This window comes from Desmodus rotundus, chromosome 13 (genome assembly GCF_022682495.2).
Source record: "Desmodus rotundus isolate HL8 chromosome 13, HLdesRot8A.1, whole genome shotgun sequence".
Taxonomy (NCBI): Eukaryota; Metazoa; Chordata; class Mammalia; order Chiroptera; family Phyllostomidae; genus Desmodus; species Desmodus rotundus.
The window spans coordinates 46,737,901-46,764,393 of record NC_071399.1 but is presented as its reverse complement, the minus strand read 5'-3'; the positions used below and the strand labels follow the sequence as shown (position 1 = coordinate 46,764,393).

The 26,493-nt window shown below is 40.5% G+C and overlaps 2 protein-coding genes across 2 annotated transcripts in view; one reads left to right on the top strand and one right to left on the bottom strand.

Moving 5' to 3' along the window:
- Positions 1-1,897, top strand: part of CDADC1 (cytidine and dCMP deaminase domain containing 1) — a 180,309-nt gene extending 178,412 nt beyond the window's left edge. The window contains exon 9 of the mRNA XM_045202638.3: positions 5-1,897. Coding sequence (XP_045058573.1) covers positions 5-12 — 8 coding nt within the window. The 3' untranslated portion in view covers positions 13-1,897. The remainder of the gene's footprint in view (positions 1-4) is intronic.
- A 9,062-nt stretch (positions 1,898-10,959) lies between these two features.
- Positions 10,960-26,493, bottom strand: part of CAB39L (calcium binding protein 39 like) — a 206,088-nt gene continuing 190,554 nt past the window's right edge. Inside the window, exon 13 of the mRNA XM_053916590.2 lies at positions 10,960-11,113. Coding sequence (XP_053772565.1) covers positions 11,093-11,113 — 21 coding nt within the window. The 3' untranslated portion in view covers positions 10,960-11,092. The remainder of the gene's footprint in view (positions 11,114-26,493) is intronic.

Genomic DNA, 26,493 nt, shown 5'->3' with positions numbered 1-26,493 from the left:
TCAGGTTACTGAAACATATGAATAAGTTAGATCATTTTGTAAACATCCTCCAAACACAATAATTTTTTCTACCTGTTTCCAAGAAGTAATGGAAGATCTATAGCGTTGCTACACTTACTACACAAATCAATCAAAAGTTCGTTTGTGAGATGGGGTTTGGTGACAGCTGGATGTCATACAGAACCAACCTGACTTGCTGCTATCTGGAGCAGGTAATTAAATGTATGATATTTTCCTCCCAGTATAGAAAAGTGAAATTCTTGCCACAATACCTTAGTTGGCACATATGCAATGGTTCATTTTGCAAGGATAGAACACACTATTCAGCCTGATCCAATTTTATCATATTAACATTTGACATGTATCTTAGATTGATATTTTTTTAAAGATTTTTATTTTTAGAGAAGGGAAGGGAGGGAAAAAAAACAATGTGTGGTTGCCTCTCATGTACCCCCTACTAGGGACCTGTCACAAAACCCAGTCTTGTGCCCTAGATTGGGAATCCAATCGGTGCCTCTTTGGTTCACCAGCCAGGACTCAATTTACTGAGCCACACCAGCCCTGGAGATTGATATTTTTAATTATCATTACCATTAACTATTAAAATCCAGTGTGTCTATTTAATACTGTGCCAAACTTTTCTATCATTTAGACCAGTTTATTGAATATTCTTCCCATAAGTAAAACAAGCCTCATTTATACCAGTTGAAAATAAAGCCTATTGAAAATGGAATACCCTGTGCATACTTTAATTTTAGAAGCTGATTCATAAAGATGTTGGGGACTGCTCTGTGTGGTTTTGGAGACTGTAGCACCGCGAGAGTAAGCTCTGAAAGGGGCTAGTAAGTCTCCCTGGAAAACCAGGTAACGCAGGTGGCAGGCATGACCCGAATCTAACACCAAGGGTTCCCGTGGGAATCGGGCCAGAAATGTACATTGTTTCCTTTGAAGCTTGCTCTGCGTTGCGATAGCCCTGCCGATACAAACCAGATGTTTAAGTTCAAGGCATAAGGAGTAAACACCTTATCTCATGAAACACGTCTTAAAGGCCATCTGGTGTCAGCATGACTAACAGACCCTGACCTATGACAAATCTGTGTGTTCCTTCAAATGTTATCTGTAGAGAATACCTGTTTTTGTATGACTATAGCCTTTTGACATTGATTGATGAGCTATGCATGTATGCTGTATATACCTACACATACCATTCCCAATAAAAACTGTTTGGGAGAAGGGCTTGGGGTATTCCCCACTAGAGGGAATCACCACCCCTTTTCCAGCCGGAACAACAAGATTGTGTCCTGGACAACTTATTCTCATCCGCGGCAGCCGGGAGAAACTCCGCAGGATGCAGTTCTACCACAAAAACGTATTCACTGTGTTCAATAAACTGCATTTTAGTAGACTCAGATTTCAAAGGAACTTAGATCTCATATGCTTAGCATACTTCTTTTACAAACCTGGAAATAGAAGAGCTCAGAATGTATAATGATATCTAAAATACAGTTCAGAATGTGTCAAGGGTCTCAAAGCACTATTGGCAAGTACAAAAATATTTTTATTTTCCATTTTGAGTTTTTTAATGTAAGTACACACTTGTCCTATACATGGTGACAGATTGGCTGATTTTAACACGTATGTTGTAATAAATTTAAAAAAACTTCCATTATTGTAAATGTAGTTATTTTAGCAAAATTATACCTATACATTTAAAATTATCAAATAGCTCAATAAACCTTACTTTGAAACAATAGTCTCACCCTATCATATATATCACCCCTCCCTAGAGGCAACCAGGTTCAACTACTCTAGCTGATTCTTTTGTATTTCTTTCCAAACTTCCAAATAACATGCCTGTACTTCCCTTAGTAGTTTTTCAAGTTTAGACACTTCAATCTTCCCACTATTGTTATCTTTTATTTTGGTTGCATTGATTATTCACTGTCTGTTGTTATGATACTGTAAATACTATTTACAGCTTTGTTACATTGTGTACTATGATTACTTTTTCTTTTCTTATTGAATTTATTTTCCTGAATTTAAATTTGTCTTTTTTGGAGGGAAGTGGTTTTTATTTTATTACTAATCTGTAGCTAAATTCTTCTTCCAGTTGTGTTTGTAACCTCTCAGTACATTCAAACACATTAGGTATTTTAAAATCCTTCTTCTGCCTTCTTCTATCTAAAAAAAGCCTTTTGACTACCTCCTGATTGCTCACTGATTGCTCACTATACTGCTGCACAGGTGTCTTCTGGACTCTCCCTCCATATGTATCCTGGGCATTCCCTGTTTTATGGGACCCATTTTTTTTCTCTATTTGGTGGGTTACATCTTTCAGAAGATTCCTGAGAAAGGCTATGTGGTAGTAGAATGACTGTCAGACAAGATTATAATTGGGGAACAGTTATGAGACTGTGATTATCTGTAATTTTTATTTTATTCTCACATTTAATTGATAGTTTGGTCAGGTATAGAATTGTAGATTAGGAATCATTTTCCCTCAGAATTTTGAAGGCATTGTTTTATGATCATTGTTACACTACTAGAATGAGTTTAAGGTATGGGTTGAAACCCTAAGTAAACTACAGTTACTCAGCACCAGATATTCTACAATAATATAGCATCAGGCACAGCAGCCACCTCCTGGTACCTCACATTCACAGGCACAGCTTGCAAAAAGTTGCCATTGAGTCCTCTGTTTTCTTTGTAAGTTTCTGTTTAAAACAACACAAAAATCCTCTACTTTCACTTTAATGATTTTTGTGAAGAAAACAGGTAAATTGATATGTTCAGTTCTCCATTTTTCTATTTTCTGTAATGTTTTGGCATTAAGCATCAAATTCCTTTCCCATGGTCATTTTAAACATTTTTACTCATATATTTAGTACAACTACCCATCCTATGATGTGACTATGAGTATTTTCTTCAGGGGCAAACCCCAAAAATGTTGTGCCAGAGGAGCACCCTTCTGCCAAGGGCAATTTTTCAAGACTTGATGGAGCCCTGACTGGTGTGGCTCAGTTGATTGGGTGTCATTCTGCAAAGTGAAAGCTGCCAGTTTTATTCCCAGTCAGAGCACACGCCTGGGTTACAGGTTCAGTCCTCAATTGGGATGCATATGAGAGGCCATATTTCTTGCATCAATGTTTCTCTCCCTGTCTTTCTCCCTCCCTTTCCCTCTAAAAAATAAAATATTTTTAAAAACCCTGAACAATATTAAGTAAAAATAATTTTTAAAAGACTTGATGGAGACAGGAATACCTAAAAAATGCAGACTTTCTGAAAAAAAAAACCACAAAAAACCTTTGGGGACAAAAAGTAAATCTTGTTTGACATCGCTATAGCATTTGGGTGTTCTTCCATTAGCTATTTCTGATTGCGTATTTTAAAAGGATTTATTTACCTGGCTTACTGTGTATTTTGGTTCTAGCATTTAACTCTTACCTCTGCTTGAAGTGGTCCACTAGATGACTTCAGGCTCAAGTTTAATTTAGACTCAGTTTATTGACCATGGGCCTGAATAACTCTTTCAGCACCTCCCAACTATTTACCTTAGGTATTCTGTACTGAACTCTCCATGAAGCTTAATCATTTATTTTATGAACATCTTTAACAATAATTCAAAATATGAAAAAAAATATTGGTAAGGGAGTGCTACATTACTTTTCAAATCTTTTTTGATACATTCAAGTGTAGTTTCAGTATAAACAGTCAATTTCATGGGATTTTAGTTATCTGTATTGATTATGTACAATAGAAAAGTAGTGAAGGGAAATGAAGATGGTGGCTGAGTAGGTGGAAGCTGAGCCCACTTGTTTGTGCCCCCACATGGATTTATGGCTGGTCTTCTGACAAATGACCTGAACAATCAACAGAATATCAGCTAATAAGAGTTTTTGAAGCCAAGAGGATGCTTCGTACCATCCAGTAAGAAATTTTGTAAGTTGAAGGCTAAATACCTTGTGTGAGGCAGCTATAGCAGAGGAGAGACCAGACAGAAAATGCAACTTAGTAGCTCCCTCCCCTCCTAGAGCAGAGGGGCTCTGGTCCTGTACAGGGAACCCCCAAATCCTATTTGCGAGAGACTTGGGAAAATATATGGAGTCTGGGAGTCTCGGGCTGCACACACACAGCAAGCAGCATGTCCATAGCTGCAACACCAACCAGGAGAGTTCCAGAGAAAAACTCTATCTTCTAAAACTGTTGGAGGCACCAGCAGGCTGAGGCCAGCCCTGATCGAGACACATATTTTTGCTTTTTGGGTGAAGTGGAGTACGCGGAGAAGCGGGCAGTGACTCAGGACTGCACTGTGGGTGCCACATGGAGACTTTTTAAAAGGAGAGCTGAAGTGTGGCTGGGCAGGGACCCCACATACATGCACAGCTGCCCTGCCAGCAAAGAAATGAAAATGAAAGTGCAGTTCATAACCACAGAATCCAGTTGGGCAGGATTAGAAAGATGCATGAGTGGATTGCAGGGCCCCACCCAGCATGGCTGGCAAGTGGGGCACTGCATGCAGAATAGAATTCAGGTCTGAGCCTCTTGCAAGAGCAGTGGGCTGTGAGCTAGACAGGTAAGAGCTGAGTGCCTGAGATTCTTTGCAACTAGGCAAATACCCACACACCATGGAGTACAAAGCTCTGGGAAGAGGAAGGCATGTTCAAACCCCACCTGAGGATTGCAAACTCTGCAAGACAGTAAGGCCAGGCTCAAGAACCCTCTCCCAGGCACATATCTGCAGGGTAAAGAAAGAGAATCTCCAAAAAGGACCTTTCTGAACTTTTATCAGATGTTCAGGCCCTAATCCACTGAAACCAGCAGAGCAGAGATATTGAAGATAGGCACAGCAAGGAGTATTCAGGCCCCTACCCAGCCTTGGCTCTTATACAGAGCTGCTATCAGCACCAAGCAGGAAAGAGCTGACCCTTTTACACAGATTGGCCCCTCACATAAAATGCACAGCTAATGCATCAGAAACTATACATTATTGGAAGTAATCTGGGACAGACCAAGTTATGTGGTTCAGGGGTTGGGGGATACACACACCATCTTCCCTGAAGACTGAACAGCACCTCTCAGGGGAGAAGCAGGGATCCCACCTCCCCATTCACACCAGAAGGCCCCTCTAGAAGCAGGAGGAGGTGGTACATGCAGTGTTGTCAAATGTTAGATGAACCAATCAGCCTTGTGCTGATTAAAAGTCAGCAGGGCAGAACAGTGAGGACCAGCCAAGACCGAAGGAGACTCCCACAGGCTGTGGATTGCTTATAGCCTCAAACAGGCTGCCTAATGTTAGACAGGGACACCATCTGATATTACCAGACAGATCCAGAAAGAGAAGACAGGAAGCAAACAATAAACTCTGATGAGACAAATTCTACTTTATTCTTTTCATTATTTGCATTATTTTTTTCTCCTGCATAGCTTTATAACATTTTTTCTTTTTCTTCATTTTTGTTACTATTATTTCAGTATTTTTAAAATTTTAGTTATATTTTAAATCTCACATTTTACTCTTTCTTCCTCTTACTCCATTTTGCCTTCTTCTTTCCCTTTCTTATTTTTGCTCTAAGTTTTATTCCCTTTCTATGCCTTGTTTCTATTCCTCACTCTTACTATTTCTCCTTTCTCCATCTTCTCAAAACCATTTTTTCCATTAGTCATCTTGTTACAGAGCAAGAGGCAGGGGGTGGTTCACGATAAATTATTACAGAAAGGATTCCCCCCTTCTGTCTCTGGAGGTTCCTTCCCCCACGCCCACCTGCTAGGTTCGCAATGCCCGCTGCCAGAGGAAAGACGTCTCTCAATGCCAGAGACTGGTGAAAATGAAAGGAATTGTTTATTTAAAAGTTACACAGACTTAGAGTAATGGCTTAATGTCTTCAATAGGATACTAAAGTCCTTTAGAATACCCACAGATGCACAGTCCTTCCCTCTCCCTGTGCCCAGTCCGGGGTACTGTGTCTCAGGAAAGGAAGTAGAAGTCCGTGATTCAGGCTCCCGGCACCATCAGCTGTGTGGCTGCTGCAATCTCCAGTTAATCCAAAGCCGTGTGGCACCTTCTCACGGCCCAGCAGCAAGAGTCCTTTCTCCCCTTTCTTCCCAGCAAAGTCTCTCCTGCTGCCTAAGCCGCATGGCAAAAAGAAGCACTCCAAAACCTCGTGGTCCTCTCTACTCTCCTTCAGAACCGTGTGGTCCTTTTCCCATTTCAGAACCGCATGGTCCTCTCTTTACTTCATCAAAGCTGCCTAATCCTGGCCCTCTTCCTTTCTCCTCAGAACCTAGTGGTACTCCCATTTACTTCAGAGCCGCGTGGTCTACTATTTACTTCAGAGCCGCATGGTCTACTCCCCTATTTACTTCGGAGCCGCGTGGTCTACTACTCTCTATGGCTGCCGGGCCTCGGTTTAAATCCCAGCGCCCATCTTCCTTTGCAGCCCCATTTCCGACTCCTCCTACAGTCAGCTACACCTGCCAGCATCCCGGTATTCTTCCACCTTAACTGGGCTGCCATAGTAAGTCTGGGGAGGTGTGGCTCCATGGCGTGGAGCCAATCATCTCCAAGCTCTCCCATAGGCCCTGTAACCAGGGGGAGTTGCTTCCTAGTCCCATCTTGGGTGGAATTTGGTCCCATCCCCCTGGCTCAAAGCATGGCCACAGCTACTTAACACATCCATGAAACCAGTTAAAGGTTATAGATATGTTAAATGACTGTGCCAGGGGTTAGCTGCCAAGCTCTTGCTACCCAAAACAGCTCTGAATGGCCCTGTTCCATGTGTCCCATCCCCCCTGGCTCAGGCTTGTGGGAGTGAGGACATCCTAGATACATTTTTCTAATATTTCCTGGACACCCCAAGTCCTGGACCCCATCACAAATCCTTTCTTGGGGCCCTCCTCTTGGCTGCACCCTGCTTCTTTTTCCCTTTCTTATAATATCCTTATGCTCTTTCCGTCTTTATTAATGCTCATTTGTCATTCATTTCAGGTTTTTGTTGCATTTCTTCAATTGTATTCCTAGATGTTCACTATTTTTTAATTTAAAATATCATATTTTACTGTTTCCATCCTACTCCATTTTGCCTTCCTCCTGCCCTTTCTTATTTTTATTTAAAATTTTATTTTGTGCCTTTCTTAACCTGTTTTTTAATTCTAATGCTTATTATATCTCCTCCCTCTACCCTCTCAAAATCATTTTTCTTTCCTCTAGACATCTCATAATCTTTTTTCTTTTCTTTGTTATAATATATTCTTATTCTTTTACAATCTTTATTAATCTTTTCTCATTTGTCATGGATATTGCTGTGGTGGTAGTTGTTCTTCAACTTGGTTCCTATTTATTTCCACTATTTTTTATTTCAAACTCATATAATATTCTTCCCATCTATTACCCCATTTTGCACTATTCCCCCCTTTTTATTTACCTTGTGAATTTTATTTTTTCCCTTTCTTCACCTTGTTTATATTCCTTACTCTTTTTTAAAAGATTTATTTATTTATAGACAGAAGGGAAGGAAGGGAGAAAGAGAGGGAGAGAAACATCAGTGTGTGGTTGCCTCTCTCACACCCACACTGGGGACCTGCCTTGCAACCCAGGTATGTACCCTGACTGGAAATTGAACTGGTGACCCTTTGGTTCACAGGCTGGTGTTGAATCCCTGAGCAACACCAGCCAGGGCTCTATTCCCTACTCTTATTATTTCTCCTCCCTCTACCCTGTCAAAATCATTTTTGTTCTTTAAGTCACCTCATATTATTTTAATTTTTTAACAGTATTCTTATTCTCTTTCCAACTTTATTAATATTTGCTCATTTGTTGTTCATGTTATGATTGTGGTTGAGGGGTATTTGTACTGGTGTGGGTTTTGTTTGCTACATTGTTTTGTTTTGTTCTGGGAGCACCTGTACAACATCAGACAAAACATGGTGGGGGTTGTGACTCTCAGTCAGCCAGCTGGAGGGGAGAATCCACCAATGAACAACCCAACAACAACCAAAACCAAATTACAACAGGAGAGTCCACCCAAACTGCACAAAGGGCATCCCTAGAGTATCCAGCTCAGGAGATTAAAGAGACTATACCACTGAATCCCACAGGTATCCTACCACAGAAGGCCACCCCATGAACACAGGCAGGCAAAGCAGATAATCTAATAAGTAGAAACAAAAAAGAGTCACTTAAAATGGGGAGACAAACAAACAACCCCCAACTGAAAGGAAAGGAGGAATCCCCAGAAAGAGTGCTAAATGAAATTGAGGCAAGCTATCTATCAGATATAGAATTCAAAGTAATTGTTATAAAGATGCTCAAGGAACTCAGTGAGAATTAAAAGGAACTTTGTGGGAGCTATAAGGAGCTCAGTGGGAACTACATCAACATGAAAAAAGACATAGAAACTATGAATAAGAACCAGGAGGAAATGAAGAATACAATATGTGAAATGAAGAATACACTAGAAGGAATTAAAAGTAGGATAGATGAAGCAGAGCATTGAATGAGCAAGTTGGAAGACAAGGTAGAAAAAAAATCAGAGGAATAAAATGAAAAAAGACTCAAAAAGAAAGTAGATAGTTAAAGGGAGATACAGGACAACATGAAATGCAACATATTTGCATAATAGTGATACCTGAAGGAGAAGAAATAGAGCAAGGGATAGAAAACTTGTTTGAGAAAATAATGACAGAAAACTTTCCTAACTTGTGAGGAAAAAATCATACATGTTCAGGAAGCACAGAAAGGGTCCCAATCAAAGATGAACCCAAAGAGGCCCACTACAAGACACACCATAATTAAAATGGCAAAATTGAAAGACAAAGAGAGAATCTTAAAGGCACCAAGTCAGAAACAGCTATTAACATACAAGGGGACTCCAATAAGGCTGTCAGCTGATTTCTCCACAGAGACAGCTCAGGCCAGAAGGGAATGGCACAAAATATTCTAAGTAATGGAAAGCAAAGGCCTGAAACCAAGACTGCTCCACCCAACAAGGCTCTTATTTAAAATGGAAGGCAAAATAAGGAACTTCCCAGACCCTCCTAATAAAAAGGCTGAAAGAGCACATCTCTACCAAACCAGCATTACAAGAGAAACTAAAGGTACAGCTTTCAGAAGATGAAGAGAGAGAGAGAGACAAATACAAGTGCAAAGGGGGAAAATGGCAATGAATAAGTACCTATCAATCATAACCTTAAATGTTATATTAAATGTTCCAGTCAAAAGACATAGGTTAGCTGAATGGATAAGAAAACATGAATTGCATATATGCTGTCTACAAGAGACCCACTTTTGAACAAAAGATCCACACAGGCTGAAATGGAAGGGATGGAAAAAAATATTCCAAGAAAATGGACATGAAAAAAGGTTGGGGCAAAAAATACTTGTATCAGACAAAAATACTTCAAAACAAATGCCATAACAAGAGATGAAAAAGGTCACTACATAATACTGAAGGGAGTATTCCAACAAGAGGATATAACCCTTGTAAACATATATGTACCAAATATTAGAGCAACTAAGTATACAAGGAAAATCTTGGAAGACTTTAAGAAAGAGACTAACAGCAATACTAGTCATTGTTGGCATTTTAACACCCCACAGTCAACAATGGATATGTCATCCAGGCAAAAAATCAACAAGGACATTGTGGCATTGAACAACACTCTAGATCAATTGGACTTAATTGATATTTACAGAGCACTTTACCTCAAGGAAGCAAATTATACATTCTTTTTAAACACACATGGATCATTTTCAAAGATAGACCACAGGCGGGACACAAAACAAGCCTCAACAAATTCAAGAAAATGGAAATCATATTAATCATCTTCTTGGATCATGATAGCTTGAAACTGGAAACCAACCTCAAGGAAAAAACTCAAAACATTCAAATCATGGAAGCTGAATAACATGTTATTAAATAAGGAATGGGTTAACAATGAGATCAAGAAAGAAATCAAAAAGTATCTGGAAACAAATGAAAATGAACACACAACAGTCCAAAACCAGTGGGACATAGAGAAGGCAGTCCTGAGAGGGAAGTTCATAGCAATACAGGCCTACTTAGAGAAGAGAGAAAATTGTAAAATAAAAAACCTAACCCTACAGTTAAAAGAACTAGAGAAACACCAACAAACAAAACCAAGAGTGAGTAGAAGAAAGGAAATAAGATCGGGGCAGAATTAAATGACATAGAAACAAAAAACACAATTTAAAGGATCAATGAATCCAGGATATGATTCTTTGAAAAGATAAACAAAATTGACAAACCTTTAACCAGACTCATCAAGAAAAAAAGAGAAAGAACCCAAATAAATGAAGTGAGAAATGAAAGAGGAGAAGCAACACCAATACCACAGAAATACAAAAGATTATAAAAAATTACTATGAGCAACTATATGACAAGAAATTGGACAACCTGGGGTGAAATGGATAAGTTTACAGACGTATACAACCTCCTAAAACTGAATCAATAAAAAGCAGAATGACCATTTACAACTTGTGAAATAGAAGCAGCAAAAAACTCTTAGCACACAAAAGCCCTGGACCAGATGGATTCACAGGCAAATTTTACCAAACACTCAAACTTCTTTCCTTCTCAAACTATTCCAAAAAATTCAATAAGAGGGAAGACTCCCAAACTCTTTGAGTAAGGCCAGTATTATCCTAATTCTCAAAACAAGGTAAAGAAATAACAAAGAAAGAAAACTGCAGGACAATATCTCTGATGAGCATAGATGCTAAAATCCTCAACAAAATATAAGCAACTGGATCCAGCAATAGAGTAAAAAGATTATACACCATAATCAAGTGGGATTTATCTTAGGGATGCAACGATGATACAATATTTGCATATCAATAAACATACTACATCACACAAACAAAATAAAGGACAAAAACCACATGATCATATCAGTAGATGCCAAAAAATCATTTGATAAAATCCAGCACCCATTTATGCTAAAAACACTCAGCTAAGTTGGAAAGAGGTGGAATAACGAACCTGTTTGCTGTACAGCTTATAGAAACAGAATAAGCTCTTCCTGGTGAGCAGTGGTGGTTGGATGGTTTGAACCGCTTGAAGTACCTTGTGCAGTCTTATGTGCATGGTCCCAGGGTCTGAAAAAAAGCAAGAGTTAAGCCAGCAAATTTGAAGGTACTGTGAGTGCATGATACCATTAAATCTCAAAAAATATAAGCTGGTGAACAGAAGTCTTTTATAATATCTTACCATTACTTCTGGCCAACTTTGTTTTATCTATGATAACCAGTGGTTGTTCTCTGGGTTCTTTATCTGAACATCCCACAACTCATTAACAGTTACTTCTGGGTGCTTACTCTGTGCCAAGCACTCCTCAGAGAATGAACTGGTGGTTACCAGATGGGAGGGGTTTGAGGGATGGGTGAAATATATTATGGGATTAAGAAGCACAAATTGGCAGTTACAAAATAGTCATGGGGATGCAAGTAAACCATAGAAAATATAGTAAATAATACTGAGATAACTATGTACATACTGTTACAGTTATATACATACGGTTACATAATTGGAGTACTAGAAATATTGAGGGGAACACTATGTAAAGTATATGATTATCTAGACACTCAGCTATACACCTGAAACCAACACAAAGTAAAAATGAAAAAAAGAGGATAATAATAAATACTTTGTAAGATTATTAAGATAGTTAGTATTAATGTATGACATTCTTGGCCAAAATAGGTTGTTCTTTTTTAGAAAGAGTGAGCCTGTTATGGCAACACTTTCATGTTTTAATTATGAAGTGGAACTCTTTCTAAAATGAATTCCACACACTTTTGCCTTGTTAAATAGGCTATGGTAGAGGGATGTCCAAAGTTTTGGCATCTCTGGGCCACACTGGAAGAAAAAGAGTTGTCTTGGGCCACACATTAAATACATTGTGATATGTAATCACAAAAAAATCTCATAATGTTTTAAGTAAATGTATGATTTTGTGTTGGGCCACATTCATAGCCATCCTGAGCCACATGCAGCCCACAGGCTGCAGGTTGGACATCCCTGGAATTTATTTTTTCTTGATGGGCTCAGAATCAATATTTCTGACAGCTTCAATGCAATGATGCCTTTAGGCCCTAATTAGGTGTTTGAGTCTTTTGTCCCTATACTTAATAACCTGATATTGCATTATTTTGAAGTTTCTTAAGTTTGCTTTTTCCCACCATTTTTTATTTAACTCATTTTCAGTTTGTCAGCTCACTCTTTTTGTAGGCTATTTGCTGAAGCAGTCCATGTGTTCTATTTAAATTTGTCATGTTCTTTTACATAGAATAACAGTGGTTTTTAGAATTGTATATAATCGAGATGATATGTACTACAAACTAATAAATGTTTTAAATTGTGAAAAGAATAAAAATAAATAAATAAAATAGCTTTGCCTGGTCAGGTAGCTCAGTTGGAGTACCGTCCCAATATGCCAAGGTTGTGGGTTTGATCCCTGGTCAGGTCACATGAAGGAATCAACCAATGAATGCATATCTAAGGGAAACAACAAATTGATGTCTCTCTCCTCTTTCTCTCTAAAATTAATAAAAATAAAAATAAAAAAACAGAGCCTAATAACCATTTCTACACAGGAGGTTTTCATGCAAATTTCACTTCAGGAAGAAGCCTACACCTAAATACCTGCCTCTGCACTTAACTATCTGCCTGCACTGTGTTTCTGCCATCTGAGCCTGGCCTTACCAAGGAGTTCTTGGATTCCTATTTCAAGCAATAGGCCTGAGATTTTCCTCACCCAATCAGAGCTGCATAGCTATATATCTCAATCATCTTCATTACTGGCCAGAGTGGCTTCATTCTGACCAATCAGGACACAGTGCCTTTTGGACCAAACTGTGAAGATTTGGAGTCTTCATTTGCATAAAGAGGAACTAATCGATGGTCAAGTGCAGGAACTTTTGTCTATATAAGTCTCCTCCACTCTGGCTCTGGGAGTGCAGTTTTCCTTTCCACCTAAGACTGAATGAAGACTGTTTCCCCGGCTGGAACTGTTGGCAGCAGCTATCTCAATGAAGCAGACCAGGGCTGGAGCAGAGCTGAGCTGTCTAGCTGGACAGAGTGGCTCCCAGACTGCTCTGTCCCAGGGCTGCCTAGTGGCAATGCTGTTTTCACATCTGTGCTGTATCACAATTGAGCTGTTTGCACTAGATAGAGTTTTCTTCTTCACTGCATCCTAAATTGGCGATTCCCGTTGGTGTTGAATTGACACCAATGACCATTGACCATTGGGTTGACAAACCCAAATTTTAGTTGGTAAATCTGAGAGGAGAATTATGGAAAATGCTCAGTTTGTTTTGCTGCACAAGTGTGTGTTTCTGAAAATTTGTCTAAAAATTTATGTTAAGTATGTTAGGGAAAGCCACGATTATAACTACTATAACAATGCCCAAACCCTAGTTGACAGATGGTAGGCTCACATTTTTAGATGAATACAGGGCAGAGAGGTTCCACCTTCCTTTGCCAGGGTTGCTGCCAAAGTGAAAAATTCACCTCAAATCTTCCTGCCTACCTGATCCCTGAGGATTGGCTAAAATTAGAATCCATCAGGACCTCTGCAGGCTGTGCATTCTGAGAACATTTAAGAAGTCATTGTAAGGGGCCTGATTCCTACAGGAAGGGAAATAACTCTTCTAGCCATTCCTTGGCCAACCATAGAGGTAACAGGTTCTGAATAAGCTAAGGGGGGAAAAGGGTGACAGAGTATGCACGGTTAGCCCTTTCTTTTAAAATGCCTCAGCAAGAGAAGCATAAACAGCAGATATTCCCTGAATATACTACTTTGATCCAAGCCCCAGTATCAAGAAAATGAATGCTTCTGGAAAAGAAGGTACTAACTCAAACTTCCTAGTCAATTTTTTTTTTTTTAAGAAAACAGATCTCCATAGAGCTTTTTGTGTTCTAAGCAGCAAACAAAATAACAACAGTTCATTAAATGTGTACTGCTTACTTCAGGTAGCTTGTTAACATCACAGTTAATGTGGGGTCTCCAAGCAGGGGAGTTGGCTCTTTTTACATGCTAGAATAATTGATGGTTTATGTGCCTGACAACATTTTAATATCCCTTTACACAATCATATGTACTTATGACTGTTTTATAAAACTTTGAGTATAATTTTACTCTTGATATGATTATAATTTTTGCTGTTATGATTGTGCTCTTCAGTCATATTTAAGATTCTTCTGAAGTCAAATATTTTTTCAGTTAGTACAGTGAGGCATTGTGGAAAAATGATTGGTTAGGGCTTGCTAAAAATGGAAAATACATTTATTTGGAGTCTCAGATTGGCACTTTGAAATCACCTCATCCAGTTTTGATCAACCGGGACACTAATGACATTTGGAGTGCATTTTCCATTCTTTAGGACTGTCTTGAGTATTGTCATAGATTTAGTACTCCTAGCTCATACCTACCAAATGCCATTGGAATCACCCATAAATTTGGACAACAAAACACCCCTAGGGGGATTGTGGAAGGGGACTGTCCTTGGCTGAGAATTGCAGATCAACCCAACCACCCATGAATGGCTGCATCTCCCCTTCAGGTTTTCTTTAAAAATAGCAGGTCAGCTAGGCTGTGCACTTACACCCCAGTGATGAAGAAATCACCTAAAGCCACATTTGAACTCTACTCATGAGTAAAATGTTATTTTTATGGCTTAACCCCTCCATCACCTCCTCATTTCCATCATTTGTCCTTGGTCTATAACACAGGTCTCTTTGTGTCTCATCCCCTTCCACATGAATGCCCTTCAGTACTTGAAAGAGTTATTGTGTTCCTGCTGTTCCATGACAGTCTCCCACCTCTTTTGGAAACTTACTGCATCATTTATGTAGGTTTGCATTTTATGGAAAAGCACTTTTTATATTCATTTAACTTTCACAACATGATGTAAGTGGAATTACAGATAATGAAATGGAGTCTCAGTTTCAATGATTTACCCAAAACTGCATTACTAGGAATTGGCAGAGCCTCACATGAAACTAGGTCTTTTCAAAATTCAGTGCCTGTCACAATTTTGACAGTATTCACTAAATTTTGTCCAGTCTCTCCCTCTCTCTCTCTCTCTCTCTCTCTCTCTCTCTCTCTCTCTCTCTGGTGTCTCCTTTCTTTCTATCTCTAACTCTATTTATCTCCTATAGTAGAAGAAATCAATGGATCTAGTTTTTCACCTTCCCTGTACTTACATCTTTTACCATATGACTTTGCAAATTCCTCCTATCAACAGGTGAAATGTACTTCTCTACCTTTGATTTGGGGCTCAGTAGAATGGAGTGAATATATCATTATGCCAGGTCTTATATTAGGCCCCAAGAAGCATGTGTGACCCCACTTGCTCTTTTGTGTTTTTGCCATCACCGTACACAATGAGCAGAGCTATCTCAGCCAGCCTCATCTAGATTAGGTGACTCACAGCCACCCCAGAGAAATATATAAGACACAATTGATTTCATTTAATTTACAGAGTTTGGGGGAATTTGTTATACAGCAATTGCTCATAAAGAATGAATCACTTATTTATTTGAAATATCCATCGAGCATTTGCTACGGCCCAGACACTGAACTAGAACCTGGGGATATGTTTGTGAAGAAAATGAGCATTGCCCCACCTCTGGGGGTTTGCAACCTGTAATGTAGTGAGAGGCCAGGAGCCAGGAGTGAATATTTAAGCTGAGGGATGAAGGATAAGAATGACAGGCAATCCGATATGGCAATAGACTAGGTGGAAGCTACACTCACCTTCCAGGACAAAACTGGAATTACAATTAAATTACAGAACAATCATTCTGAATAACCAACTGAAAACTAGCTGAAGAGAAGTCTTATAACCAAGGGTTTACAGAAGAACCTACACTGAAACTGGTAAGAAGGGCAGAGACATGAAAAGGGCTGATCCTTCTCCCACAGGGTGGTGGCTTCGGTTTTGGAGGGATATGTTAGCTGTGAGGGTTCCCCCTGAGAAGCATTGGTGTAAACCTAAGCTGGGCTCCTAGTCCAGAACACCAGAGCCAGGAAGAGGTGCCCTTATAACATCTGGTTGTGAAAAGCAATGGGATTCCTATCCTACAGGAAGAGATAGGAGTCCAGTAGAAACACAGGCATCCTCTGAAAGGGCCAACACACAAAATTTTGTTCACATCCACTCACCCAGGGCTCTAATAGAGGGAGGATGGAGCAGACTAAAGTTGCATGAGGGAAGTCTGTGGCTTGTGGCTCTGGGGAGAGTGCTGGAGGTATAGCTGCTGGGATCCTTGTGCGGGGTCATTCTCCCATACTGCAGATGCCGTGTTCCTTGGGTATAGCACAACCCTCCACTCAGTATCAGCCTGAGGTAAAAGCAATTGCCCCAACCTCTGGACTTCCTTTTGCCCTACCCTGCAGAGCTTATGTCCTGCTGAGGAATCAGCTGTCTTGGCCAGGGTGTAAAGTTCTGGGCAGACTCCAGGGGTATCAGTGACTGAGTTGTGTGGCTTTGGGTGGAGGCCATTGCCCTCACTTTCCCTGTAAACCTGAATGGTCCACCCTCCTCATGGGAGATCTGCCAGAAACACCCTCTAGGCCCACCTTGTAGGCTCTGGCACTGGAAGCCCCATCTACACGACTCCTACTGGATCTGCCTTGCCAAGTTGGGCAAAATCCAAAATGGACTGAGTAATGTGGCTCAGGGGCAGGGGCCATAATCTCCCACTCTCCCCAAAACCTGACAGGCTCACTCCCCTCATGGGAGACCAACTACCCCCACCCTCCTGACTCTCAGTAGCTCCACAATGCTGAGCTCTGTCTCCTCCTGGCAGAATTTGGGACTAAGCTCTGTGGTTTTAGAACAGGTGCCATTTTTCATATCAAACCTTCTTTCACACAGCCAAATCTTGGTCTGTTCGTGCCTAAGAAACTCTACTGGCTTCACTTTGACAATTCCCTGAGACCCTGTTCCAACACATAGGTGTACAGCACCTACCAGATGGCAGCTAGACTTGGTATATCCAGGGGCATTTGCTCAGTGGCCCAGCACTGGCACCAAGTTTGAACCTATACCATTCTGGTGAACACAACTTGCCCCAACCTGGTGACTCACTGTGAATTTACCTCACATGACTCAAGTACAACCAGAGGCCTTTTCAGTTATTGAGCCTAACAGGCAGCCACCGGCAGAGGCAGGTGGAGACAGATCCCAGGGTGCTTTGGGACTTTTGCTGATATGCCTGGGCCCAGTGCTGGTAAAAGTCAGCCTTGGTGTGTAGCTTGAGCCTTTCTGCATACACTGGAGCCCAGTAGAGGCAGCCACAAACCGTGGATCACTTGTAGCTCCAAACAGGTCACTGAGGGCTAGTCACAGGCAGTGTCTTACATTGGTCTGCACTAGATTCACTCTCAAGAAGCTCAGAACCAACACACCCACTGGCCAGCTTCAGAAAACATCACAGTGGGATCTGATAAGCTTCAAAAGCAGCATACCAGGAGGGAGACCTTGGCAGGCACTGTACCCTACTGAGGCAAATTCTGCTTCATGCAGTCAGCACTTGCACAGAAGCTCACATGCTATGGTCAGGGTTGAGCCTCACAGTTAGCCAGCCTGAGAGTCAATCCCATGCATGAAAGGGCCAATAGCATCAAGACTCAAATACCACAAAAGAGCCCACAATACTCACACAAGGGACATTCCTGGGACACCAACTCAGGATATCAAGGAGACTGCAACACTGTATGCCACAGAACACCTACTGTATAAGGTCACCATATGAAGACTGGAAGTCATAGCAAATCTCTCTAATATATAGAAGCAAACACAAAGAGGCAGCCAAAAATGGGGAGACAAAGAAACAAGCCCAAGTCGAGAACCAAGATGGCGGCGTAGGTAGACACACTGCGCCTCCTCGCACAACCAGAACTGACAGAGAATCGAACAGCAAGGGGGACCAACACCAAGAAAATAGAAAATAACCATTCATCCAGACTGGTAGGAGGGGCGGAGACGGGCACCGGGGTGGAGAGGACTCGCGTGGCTGTGGCGGGACTGAGACTGGCGGAGTGTGGGACAAATGGCGCAGGCAGTCCAAGCACTAGCAGACCCTGCGGCCCCACATTTGCACAGATAAACCCAGAGGGCCGGACTCAGAGTGGCGGAGAGTGGGGCAGGCAGAGCAGCGGGTAGCACCCTGCGGCACCAAATTCGCCCACAGATAAACCTGACGAACGGCAGGCAACGAAGCAGACCTTGCAACCCAGGGCTCCAGCTCCGGGAAATAAAGCCTCAAACCTCTGATTGAAAGCACCCCTGGGGCGGCAGCAGGAGAGACTCCCAGCCTCACAGAAGAGGTTGTTGGAGAGACCCACAGGGGCCTAGAGTGTGCACAGGCCCACTTACTCGGGAACCAGCACCAGAGGGGCCCAGTTTGATTGTGGGTAACGGAGTGAAAGATTGAAATCCAGAGGAGAGTAAGGCGGGCGCCATTGCTCCCACTCGGCCCCTCCCCCTCGTACAGCGTCACAGCTCAGCGACCAGCGTTACCCCGCCCCGGTGAACACCTAAGGCTCCGCCCCTTAAAGTAACAGACGCGCCAAGACAAAAAAAAAAAAAAAAAAAAATGGCCCAAATGACAGAACACTTCAAAGCTCCAGAAAAAATACAACTAAGCGAGGAAGAGATAGCCAACCTATCGGATGCACAGTTCAAAGCACTGGTTATCAATATGCTCACAGACTTGGTTGAATCTATTCGAAAAACAGATGAAAAAATGAAGCCTATGCTAAGAGAAACAAAGGAAAATGTACAGGGAACCAATAGTGATGAGAAGGAAACTGGGACTCAAATCAATGGTGTGGACCAGAAGGAAGAAACAAACATCCAAACAGAAAAGAATGAAGAAACAAGAACTTGGAAAAATGAGGAGAGGCTTAGGAACCTCCCAGACGCCTTGAAACGTTCCCACATCCGAATTATAGGGGTGCCAGAAGGAGAAGAGGAAGAACAAAAAATTGAAAACTTATTTGAACAAATAATGAAGGAGAACTTCCCTAATCTGGCAAAGGAAATAGACTTCCAGGAAGTCCAGGAAGCTCAGAGAGTCCCAAAGAAGCTGGACCCAAGGAGGAACACACCAAGGCACATCATAATTACATTACCCAAGATTAAACGCAAGGACCTACATCCAAGATTACTGTATCCAGCAAAGCTATCACTTAGAATGGAAGGGAAGATAAAGTGCTTCTCAGATAAGGTCAAGTTAAAGAAGCTCATCATCACCAAGCCCTTATTATATGAAATGTTAAAGGGAGTTACCTAAGAAAAAGAAGATCAAAAATTGGAACAGTAAAAATGACAGCAAACTCACAGTTATTAACGACCACACATAAAACAAAAACGAGAGCAAACTAGGCAAACAACTAGAACATGAGGGTTGTCATTAAAGGAGTGGGAGGGGGAGAGAGGGGGAAAGGTACAGAGAATAAGTAGCATAGATGATAGGTGGAAAATAGACAGGGGGAGGGTAAAAATAGTGTAGGAAATGTAGAAGCCAAAGAACTTATAAGTATGACCCATGGACATGAACTATGGGGGGGGAATGTGGGAGGGAGGGGGGTGGGCAGGATGGAGTGGAGTGGGGGGGGGAATGGGACAACTGTAATAGCATAATCAATAAATATATTAAAAAAAAAAAAAGAAACAAGCCCAAAATGAAAGGAGAATTTCCTACAAAAAGAGCTAGATGAAAGGGAGACAAATAATTTATCAGATATAGAGTTGAAAGTAATGGTTATAAGGATGCTCAACAGCATGAAAAAGGACATAGAAACAACAACAACAAAAAGGAAGAGTCAGAAATGAAAATACAATATCTGAAATAAAGAATACACTGGAAGGAATAAACAGTAGGTTGATTAAAACAGAGGACCAAACCAGCCATTTGGAAAACAAGATTGGAAAAAAAAAAAAAGCCAAAAAAACCCAACCCAGCTAATCAGAACAGCTAAAAGAAAAAATAATTTCATTTTTCAATTAAAAACTTTTGTAAATTCTCACCCAAGGATACTTTTTTTTTCATTGCTTTTCAGAGAGAGGAAGACAGGAAAGGAGAGAGAGAAACACTGATGCAAGACAGAAACATCAATTGGTTGTCTTCTGTACCATACATGCCCCCATACTGGGGATCATGTGCACACAGACAGGAAATTGAACCCACAACCTGGTTATGTTCCCTGACTGGGGTCAACCTGCAACCCTTTAATTATGGGATGACACTCCAACCAATTAAGCTATGCTAGTCAGGGCAAGAAAAAATAATTGTTAAAATGGAAGATAGGTTAGGGGACTTTTGGAACAACATTAAGCATAACAACCATCAAATCATAAAGGTATCAGAGGGGAAAGGGAAAGCAAGGGATGGAGAACCTAAATGAAGAAATAATGACCCCAAAACTTCCCTAATGTGGTGAAGGAAAAAGACACATAAATCCAGGAAGTGAAGAGTCCTCACACGACCCCACTCCAGAAAGACAAACAACCCAATTAAAAAATGGGCAAAGGACTTGAACAGACACTTCTCCAAGGAGGACATACAGAGGGTCCAGAGACATATGAAAAGATGCTCAGCATCACTAGCCATCAGAGAGATGCAAATTAAAATCACAATGAATTACCAGCTCACACTGGTTAGAGTGGCCAACATAAACAAATCACCAAACAAATATTGGAGAGGATGAGGAGAAAAGGGAACCCTAGCACACTGTTGGTGGGAATGCAAACTGGTGCAGCCACTGTGGAAAACAGTATGGAATTTCCTCAGAAAACTAAACATGGAAGTGCCTTTTGACCCTGCAATTCCACTGGTGGAATTATACCCTAAGAACCCTGAAACACCAATCCAAAAGAACCTATGCACCCCAAATGTTCATAGCAGCTCAATTTACAATAGCCAAGTACTGGAAGCAACCATTTGCTGGAAGCACCCATCAGCAAATGAGTGGATCAAAAAATGATGGCACATTTACACAATGTAATTCTACACAGCAGAGAGAAAGAAGGAGCTTATACCCTTTGCAACGGCATGGATGGAACTGGAGAGCAGTATGCTAAGTGAAATAAGCCAGGCGGTGAGGGACAAATACCATATGATCTCACCTTTAACTGGAACACAATCAACAAAAGAAAAAAGCAAACAAAATAATAACCAGAGACATTGAAGTTAAGAGCAATCTAACAATAACCAGAGGGGAGTGGGGAGGGGATAGTGGGGAGAGGGTTTTTCAGGAACTACTATAAAGGACACATGGACAAAACCAAGGGGGAGGGTAGAGGCGGGGGGGGGGGCGTTGGCTGGGGTGGGGTAGAAGGGTGGAGAAAATGCAGACAACTGCAATTGAACAACAATAAAAAAGAAATAAAAAATAAAGTGACAAATCAACTAAAAAAAAAAGAGTCCTAAACAAGATCAATCTAAACAGGCCTATACCAAGCAAGACACATCATAATTAAAATGGCAAAGGTTAAAGAAAAAGAGAGTCCTAAAAGCCACAAGAGACAGACACTTAGTAACCTACAATGGAGCTCCCATAAGACTGTCAGCTGATTTTTCAATAAAAACAATTCAGGTGAGAAGGGATTGGCATGAAATATTCAAAGTGATAAAAAGCAAGGACCTACAACCAAGACTACTTTCTTCAGAAGGGCTATCATTTAAAGTTAAAGGAGAAATAAAGAGTTTCCCAGACAAGGGAAAACTAAAGGAGTTTGGTACCACCAAACCAGTATTACAACAAATGGTAAAGGGCATGCTTCAAGAAGGAGAAGAAAAAACAAAAGAACATAGTTAAAAGAATACGATGGCTATAAATACACACTTATGAATAATCACTTTAAATATAAGTGGCTTGAATGATCCTATCAAAATAATCTTAAGGGTACATGAATGGATAAGAACAAAACAACCCATATATATGCTGTCTACAAGAGACCCATCTCAGAATGAAAGATACACACATACTAAAAATAAAGGGATAGAGAAAGATATTTCATGCAAATGGAAAGGAAAAATAATGCTAGGTAGCAATACTTTTATCTGACACAATAGACTCTAAAATGAAGGTTCTAGAGAGACAAAAAAGGACACAACATAATGATAAAAGGAATAATCCAACAAGAGGATAAAATCCTTGTAAACACTTATACATCCAACATAGGAGGGCCTAAATATGTAAAGCAAATCTTGATGAGCATAAAGGGAGAGATTGACAGTAATACAGTCACTGAAGGGGATTTTAACACACCTCTGACAGAAAAATAAACAAAGAAATTGTAGCTTTAAATGACAAACTAGATCAGATGGATTTAATTGATATGTTAAGAGAAATTATCCCCGAAACAGTAAAATATACATTCTTCTCAAGTGAACATGGAACAATTTCTAGGATAGACCACACGTTAGGACACAAAACAAGTCTCAGTAAATTTAAGAAGTTTGAAATCTTATCAAGTATCTTTCTGACCATATTGCTATGAAACTAGAAATCAATTTAACAAGAAGAAAACTGAAAAGCACATGAAGACAAGGCGCTAAATAACATGTTAATTAACAATGAATGGGTTAACAATTAGATCAACAAAGAAATCTAAAGATACCTTGAAACAAATGAAAATTAGAACACAACAACCCAAAATCTGTGGGACACAGTGTTGGGATAACAGTCCTAAGAGGGAAATTCATAGCATTACATCCCTATATCAAGAAACAAAAAACTCAAATAAACAATCTAAATGTACATCTAAAGAGCTAGAAAAAGAACAACAAACAAAGCCCAAAGTGAGTAGAAGAAAGGAAATAATAAAGATCAAAGCTAAAATCAATGAAATAGGGTATAAAAAAACAATACAAAACATCAATGAATCCAACAGCTGGTTCTTTGAAATGATAAATAAAATTAATTAACCTTTAAACAGACTCATTAAGAAATGAGAGAGGGCCCAAAAAATAAAATCAGAAGTGAAAAAGCAGAAGCAACAAGTACAACAAAAGAAACAAAAGGGATTGTAAGAAAGTATTATGGACAACTATATGCCAAGAAATTGGATAATATGGAGGAAATGGATAAATTCCTAAAAACAAAATCTTCCCAAACTGAATTAGAAAGAATCAGAAAATCTGAATAGATGGACTACAACTAGTGAAATTGAAGGAGTATTAAAAAAAACTCCTAGCTCTGCTGTGGCTGCCTGTGGTGCAGGTTTGAGCTGGCATGGAGAAGTGCACTCAAGGCCAAAGGGAACAAGGAAGGTCTGGGAGGAGCTGGGAGCAGGCAAGCACATCCATTGTCTTTTGCTGCTTCGATGTCAGTGCTGTGCTGTGTGGGCCAGGTGGCAGCATAAGTAAATACAGCTCACCTCCTCAAACAACCATGTTAAAATTGCAACTATATTATAGAACAATCATCACTCAGAACTGGCAGTTGAATGGAAGTCTGACAAATACAGAATTAAAGAAACCACAACTATGTAGATTGGTAGGAGGAGTGGAGATGCAGATTGGGCTGGTCCCATATACACGTGTGGTGGATAAAAATTCAGGAGAGATATCTTGGGAGCAAAAAATTCCAGCCCCATACAAGGCCCCCAAGCCCAGGGTACCAGTGCCAGAAAGATAAGTCCCGACATCTTCTGGTTGCAAAAACCAGCGGGGATTGAATCGGTGGAAGAAACTTGAGGAGTTCCAGGCAGTTCCTTGGAAAGAACCCACACATGAACTTACTCAGACTCACTCCCTCTGAGCTCCAGCACTGGGACAACAGCTTGAAAGGCACCAGTGTCATACAGGGAGGAACCGCAGTAGCTGGAATCTAAGGCGAGAGCTGGGGGACAGTTTTTTCCCAGACAGAAAGGTGGGCAGAGTCACAGAGCCAGCAGGTGCCATATCTGAGACTCCATCAACCTGGCTATCACTGTTTGCCTAGCCCTGGAGATGCCCTGAGACTCCATCCCTGCCCAACTTATAGCTGTTAACAGTAGCTTTTCCATATGAATGACAGCTCTTGCCTCATGCTTCACAACTTCCTAAACCCTTTCAAATAAGCAACAGCTGGCCCCAGTGAGCCTCTAGCCCCAGTACCCATTGCTAAATGGCTCTAGGCAAGGCACTGGCAGCAGCCAGTGTAGATTCACAGCTTGGCTTTGCCCGGGAATCTCCAAGCCCAGCACAAGTAGCAGCCATCTCAGAAAGCTCTATAGCTCAGGCAGGGTGGCCCCTGGTAAAACACAGGTGGGGGCTGCCCTTGACCTGCACCACCCAGGACACCCCAGGACCTGTGCACCCAGTGGACAGCTACAGACCATGTCAGAACACCACTACCCTGCTGATCCTCCAAGGGAGTGGAAGTTGGTGGTCAGATAAGAGCTCTACCTTTCAATCCTTGGGTAAATCCCTCCTATTTACCTGCCAACAGCAATTAAGGCTTAACTACAATAGGAGGATGTACCCAGTAAACACAAAGGGTGTACCTTGAGTACCAAGCTTGGGTGATAGGGGAGAATGTGCCTCTGGACCCTACAGGACACCTACTACATTGGCCATGCTACCAAGATAGGGAATCATAGCAGCTCTACCTAATACATAGAACATAAACACAGGGAGGCTGCCAAAACAAGGAGACAAAGAAACATGGCCCAAATGAAAGAACAGATTAAAACTCCAGCAAAAAAACTAAACAAAATGGAGATAAGCAGTCTAACAGATGAAGAGTTCAAAACACTGGTTATAAGGATGCTCAAGAAATGTAGCGAGGACCTCAACAGCATAAAAAGATCCAGTCAGAAATAAAGGGCACACTTATTGAAATAAAGAACAATTTACAGGGAAACAACAGTAGAGTGAATAAAGCCAAGAATCAAATCAATAGTTTGGAACACAAAGAAGCAAAAAATAACCAATCATAACAAGAAGAAGAAAAAAGAATCCATAAAAAAGATAATAGTACAAGCAGCCTCTGGGACAACTTCAACTGTACTGACATTTGCATCATAGGGGTGCCAGAAGGAGAAGAGAAAGAAATTGGAAAACTATTTGAAAAAATAATGAAAGAAAACTCTAATTTGGTGAAGGGAACAGTCATGCAAGTCCAGAAAGCACAGAGAGTCCCAAACAAAATGGATGCAAAGAGTTTCACTCCAAGTCACATCATAATTAAAATGCCAAATGTTAAAGATAAAGAGAGAATCTTAAAAGCAGCAAGAGAAAAGCAGTTAGTTACCTATAGGGGAATTCCCACAAGACTGTCAGCTGATTTCTCAAAAGAAACTTTGAAGGCTAGAAGCTATTGGTAAGAAATATTCAAAGTCATGAAGAGCAAGAACCTACAGCCAAGGCTGTTCTACCCAGCGATGATATCATTTAGAATCAAAGGGCAGATAAAGAGCTCCCCAGATAAGAAAAAAAAATCTAAAGGAGTTCATCATCACCAAACCATTAATATATGAAAAGTTAAAGGGCAAAAGAAGATCAAAATGATGAACAATAGAATGGACAATAGAACCTGTCAATAATTGACTCTATAAGAGAGAAACTAAGCAAACAAGAAGAACAGAGACAGAATCATAGATACAAAGAGCATTTGATGGTTGTAAGATGGGAGGTGGGTGTAGGGGTATGGGTGAAGAGGTGAGGGAATTAAGTACAAATAGGTAGTTACAGAGTAGCCATAGGCATATAAAGTACAGTATAGGGAATGAAGTAGCCTAAGAATTTATACTCATGACCCATGGACATGAACAATGGTGTGGGGATCACCTGAGGGAGTGGGAGATGCTTGTTGGAGGGGGCCAAATGAGGAATAACAGGGATCACTCTAATAGCATAATCAATAAAATATAATTTAAAAACCTCAGAACAGATAAAAGCACTGGACTGGATGCCTCCACCAGTGAATTTTATCAAACATTCAGAAAAAACTAACACCTATCTTTTCAAACTATTCCAAAAAATTCAAGGGTAGGAAGACTCCCAAGCTCATTTTACAAGGCCAACATTATCTTAATTCCAGAACCTGATAAAGACACTACAAAGTTGGAAATTATACGCCAATATCCCTGATGAACATGATGTTAAACTCCTCTACAAAATATTAGCAATGTCATTCCCTCAGTACATTAAACAGATCATACACCATGATCAAGGGGAATTGATTCCAGGATGCAAATTTGTAAAGTAAGTGCAAAGCAATAAATGTGATACATCACGAAAAAAAATGAAGGATAAAAACCACATGATAATATTGTCCTGGTTGAGTAACTCAGTTGGTTAGAGCTTCATCCTGATGCACTGTAGTAGGAGGTTTGATACCCATCAGGGCACATACAAGAATTCAACCAATGAAAAATAAATAAAAATAAAAATAAAAATAAAAATAAAATAAATAATAAATTTAAAAGTATGAAAATAAATAATAAAAAGGAAGAAAACTGTACTTGAACAACAA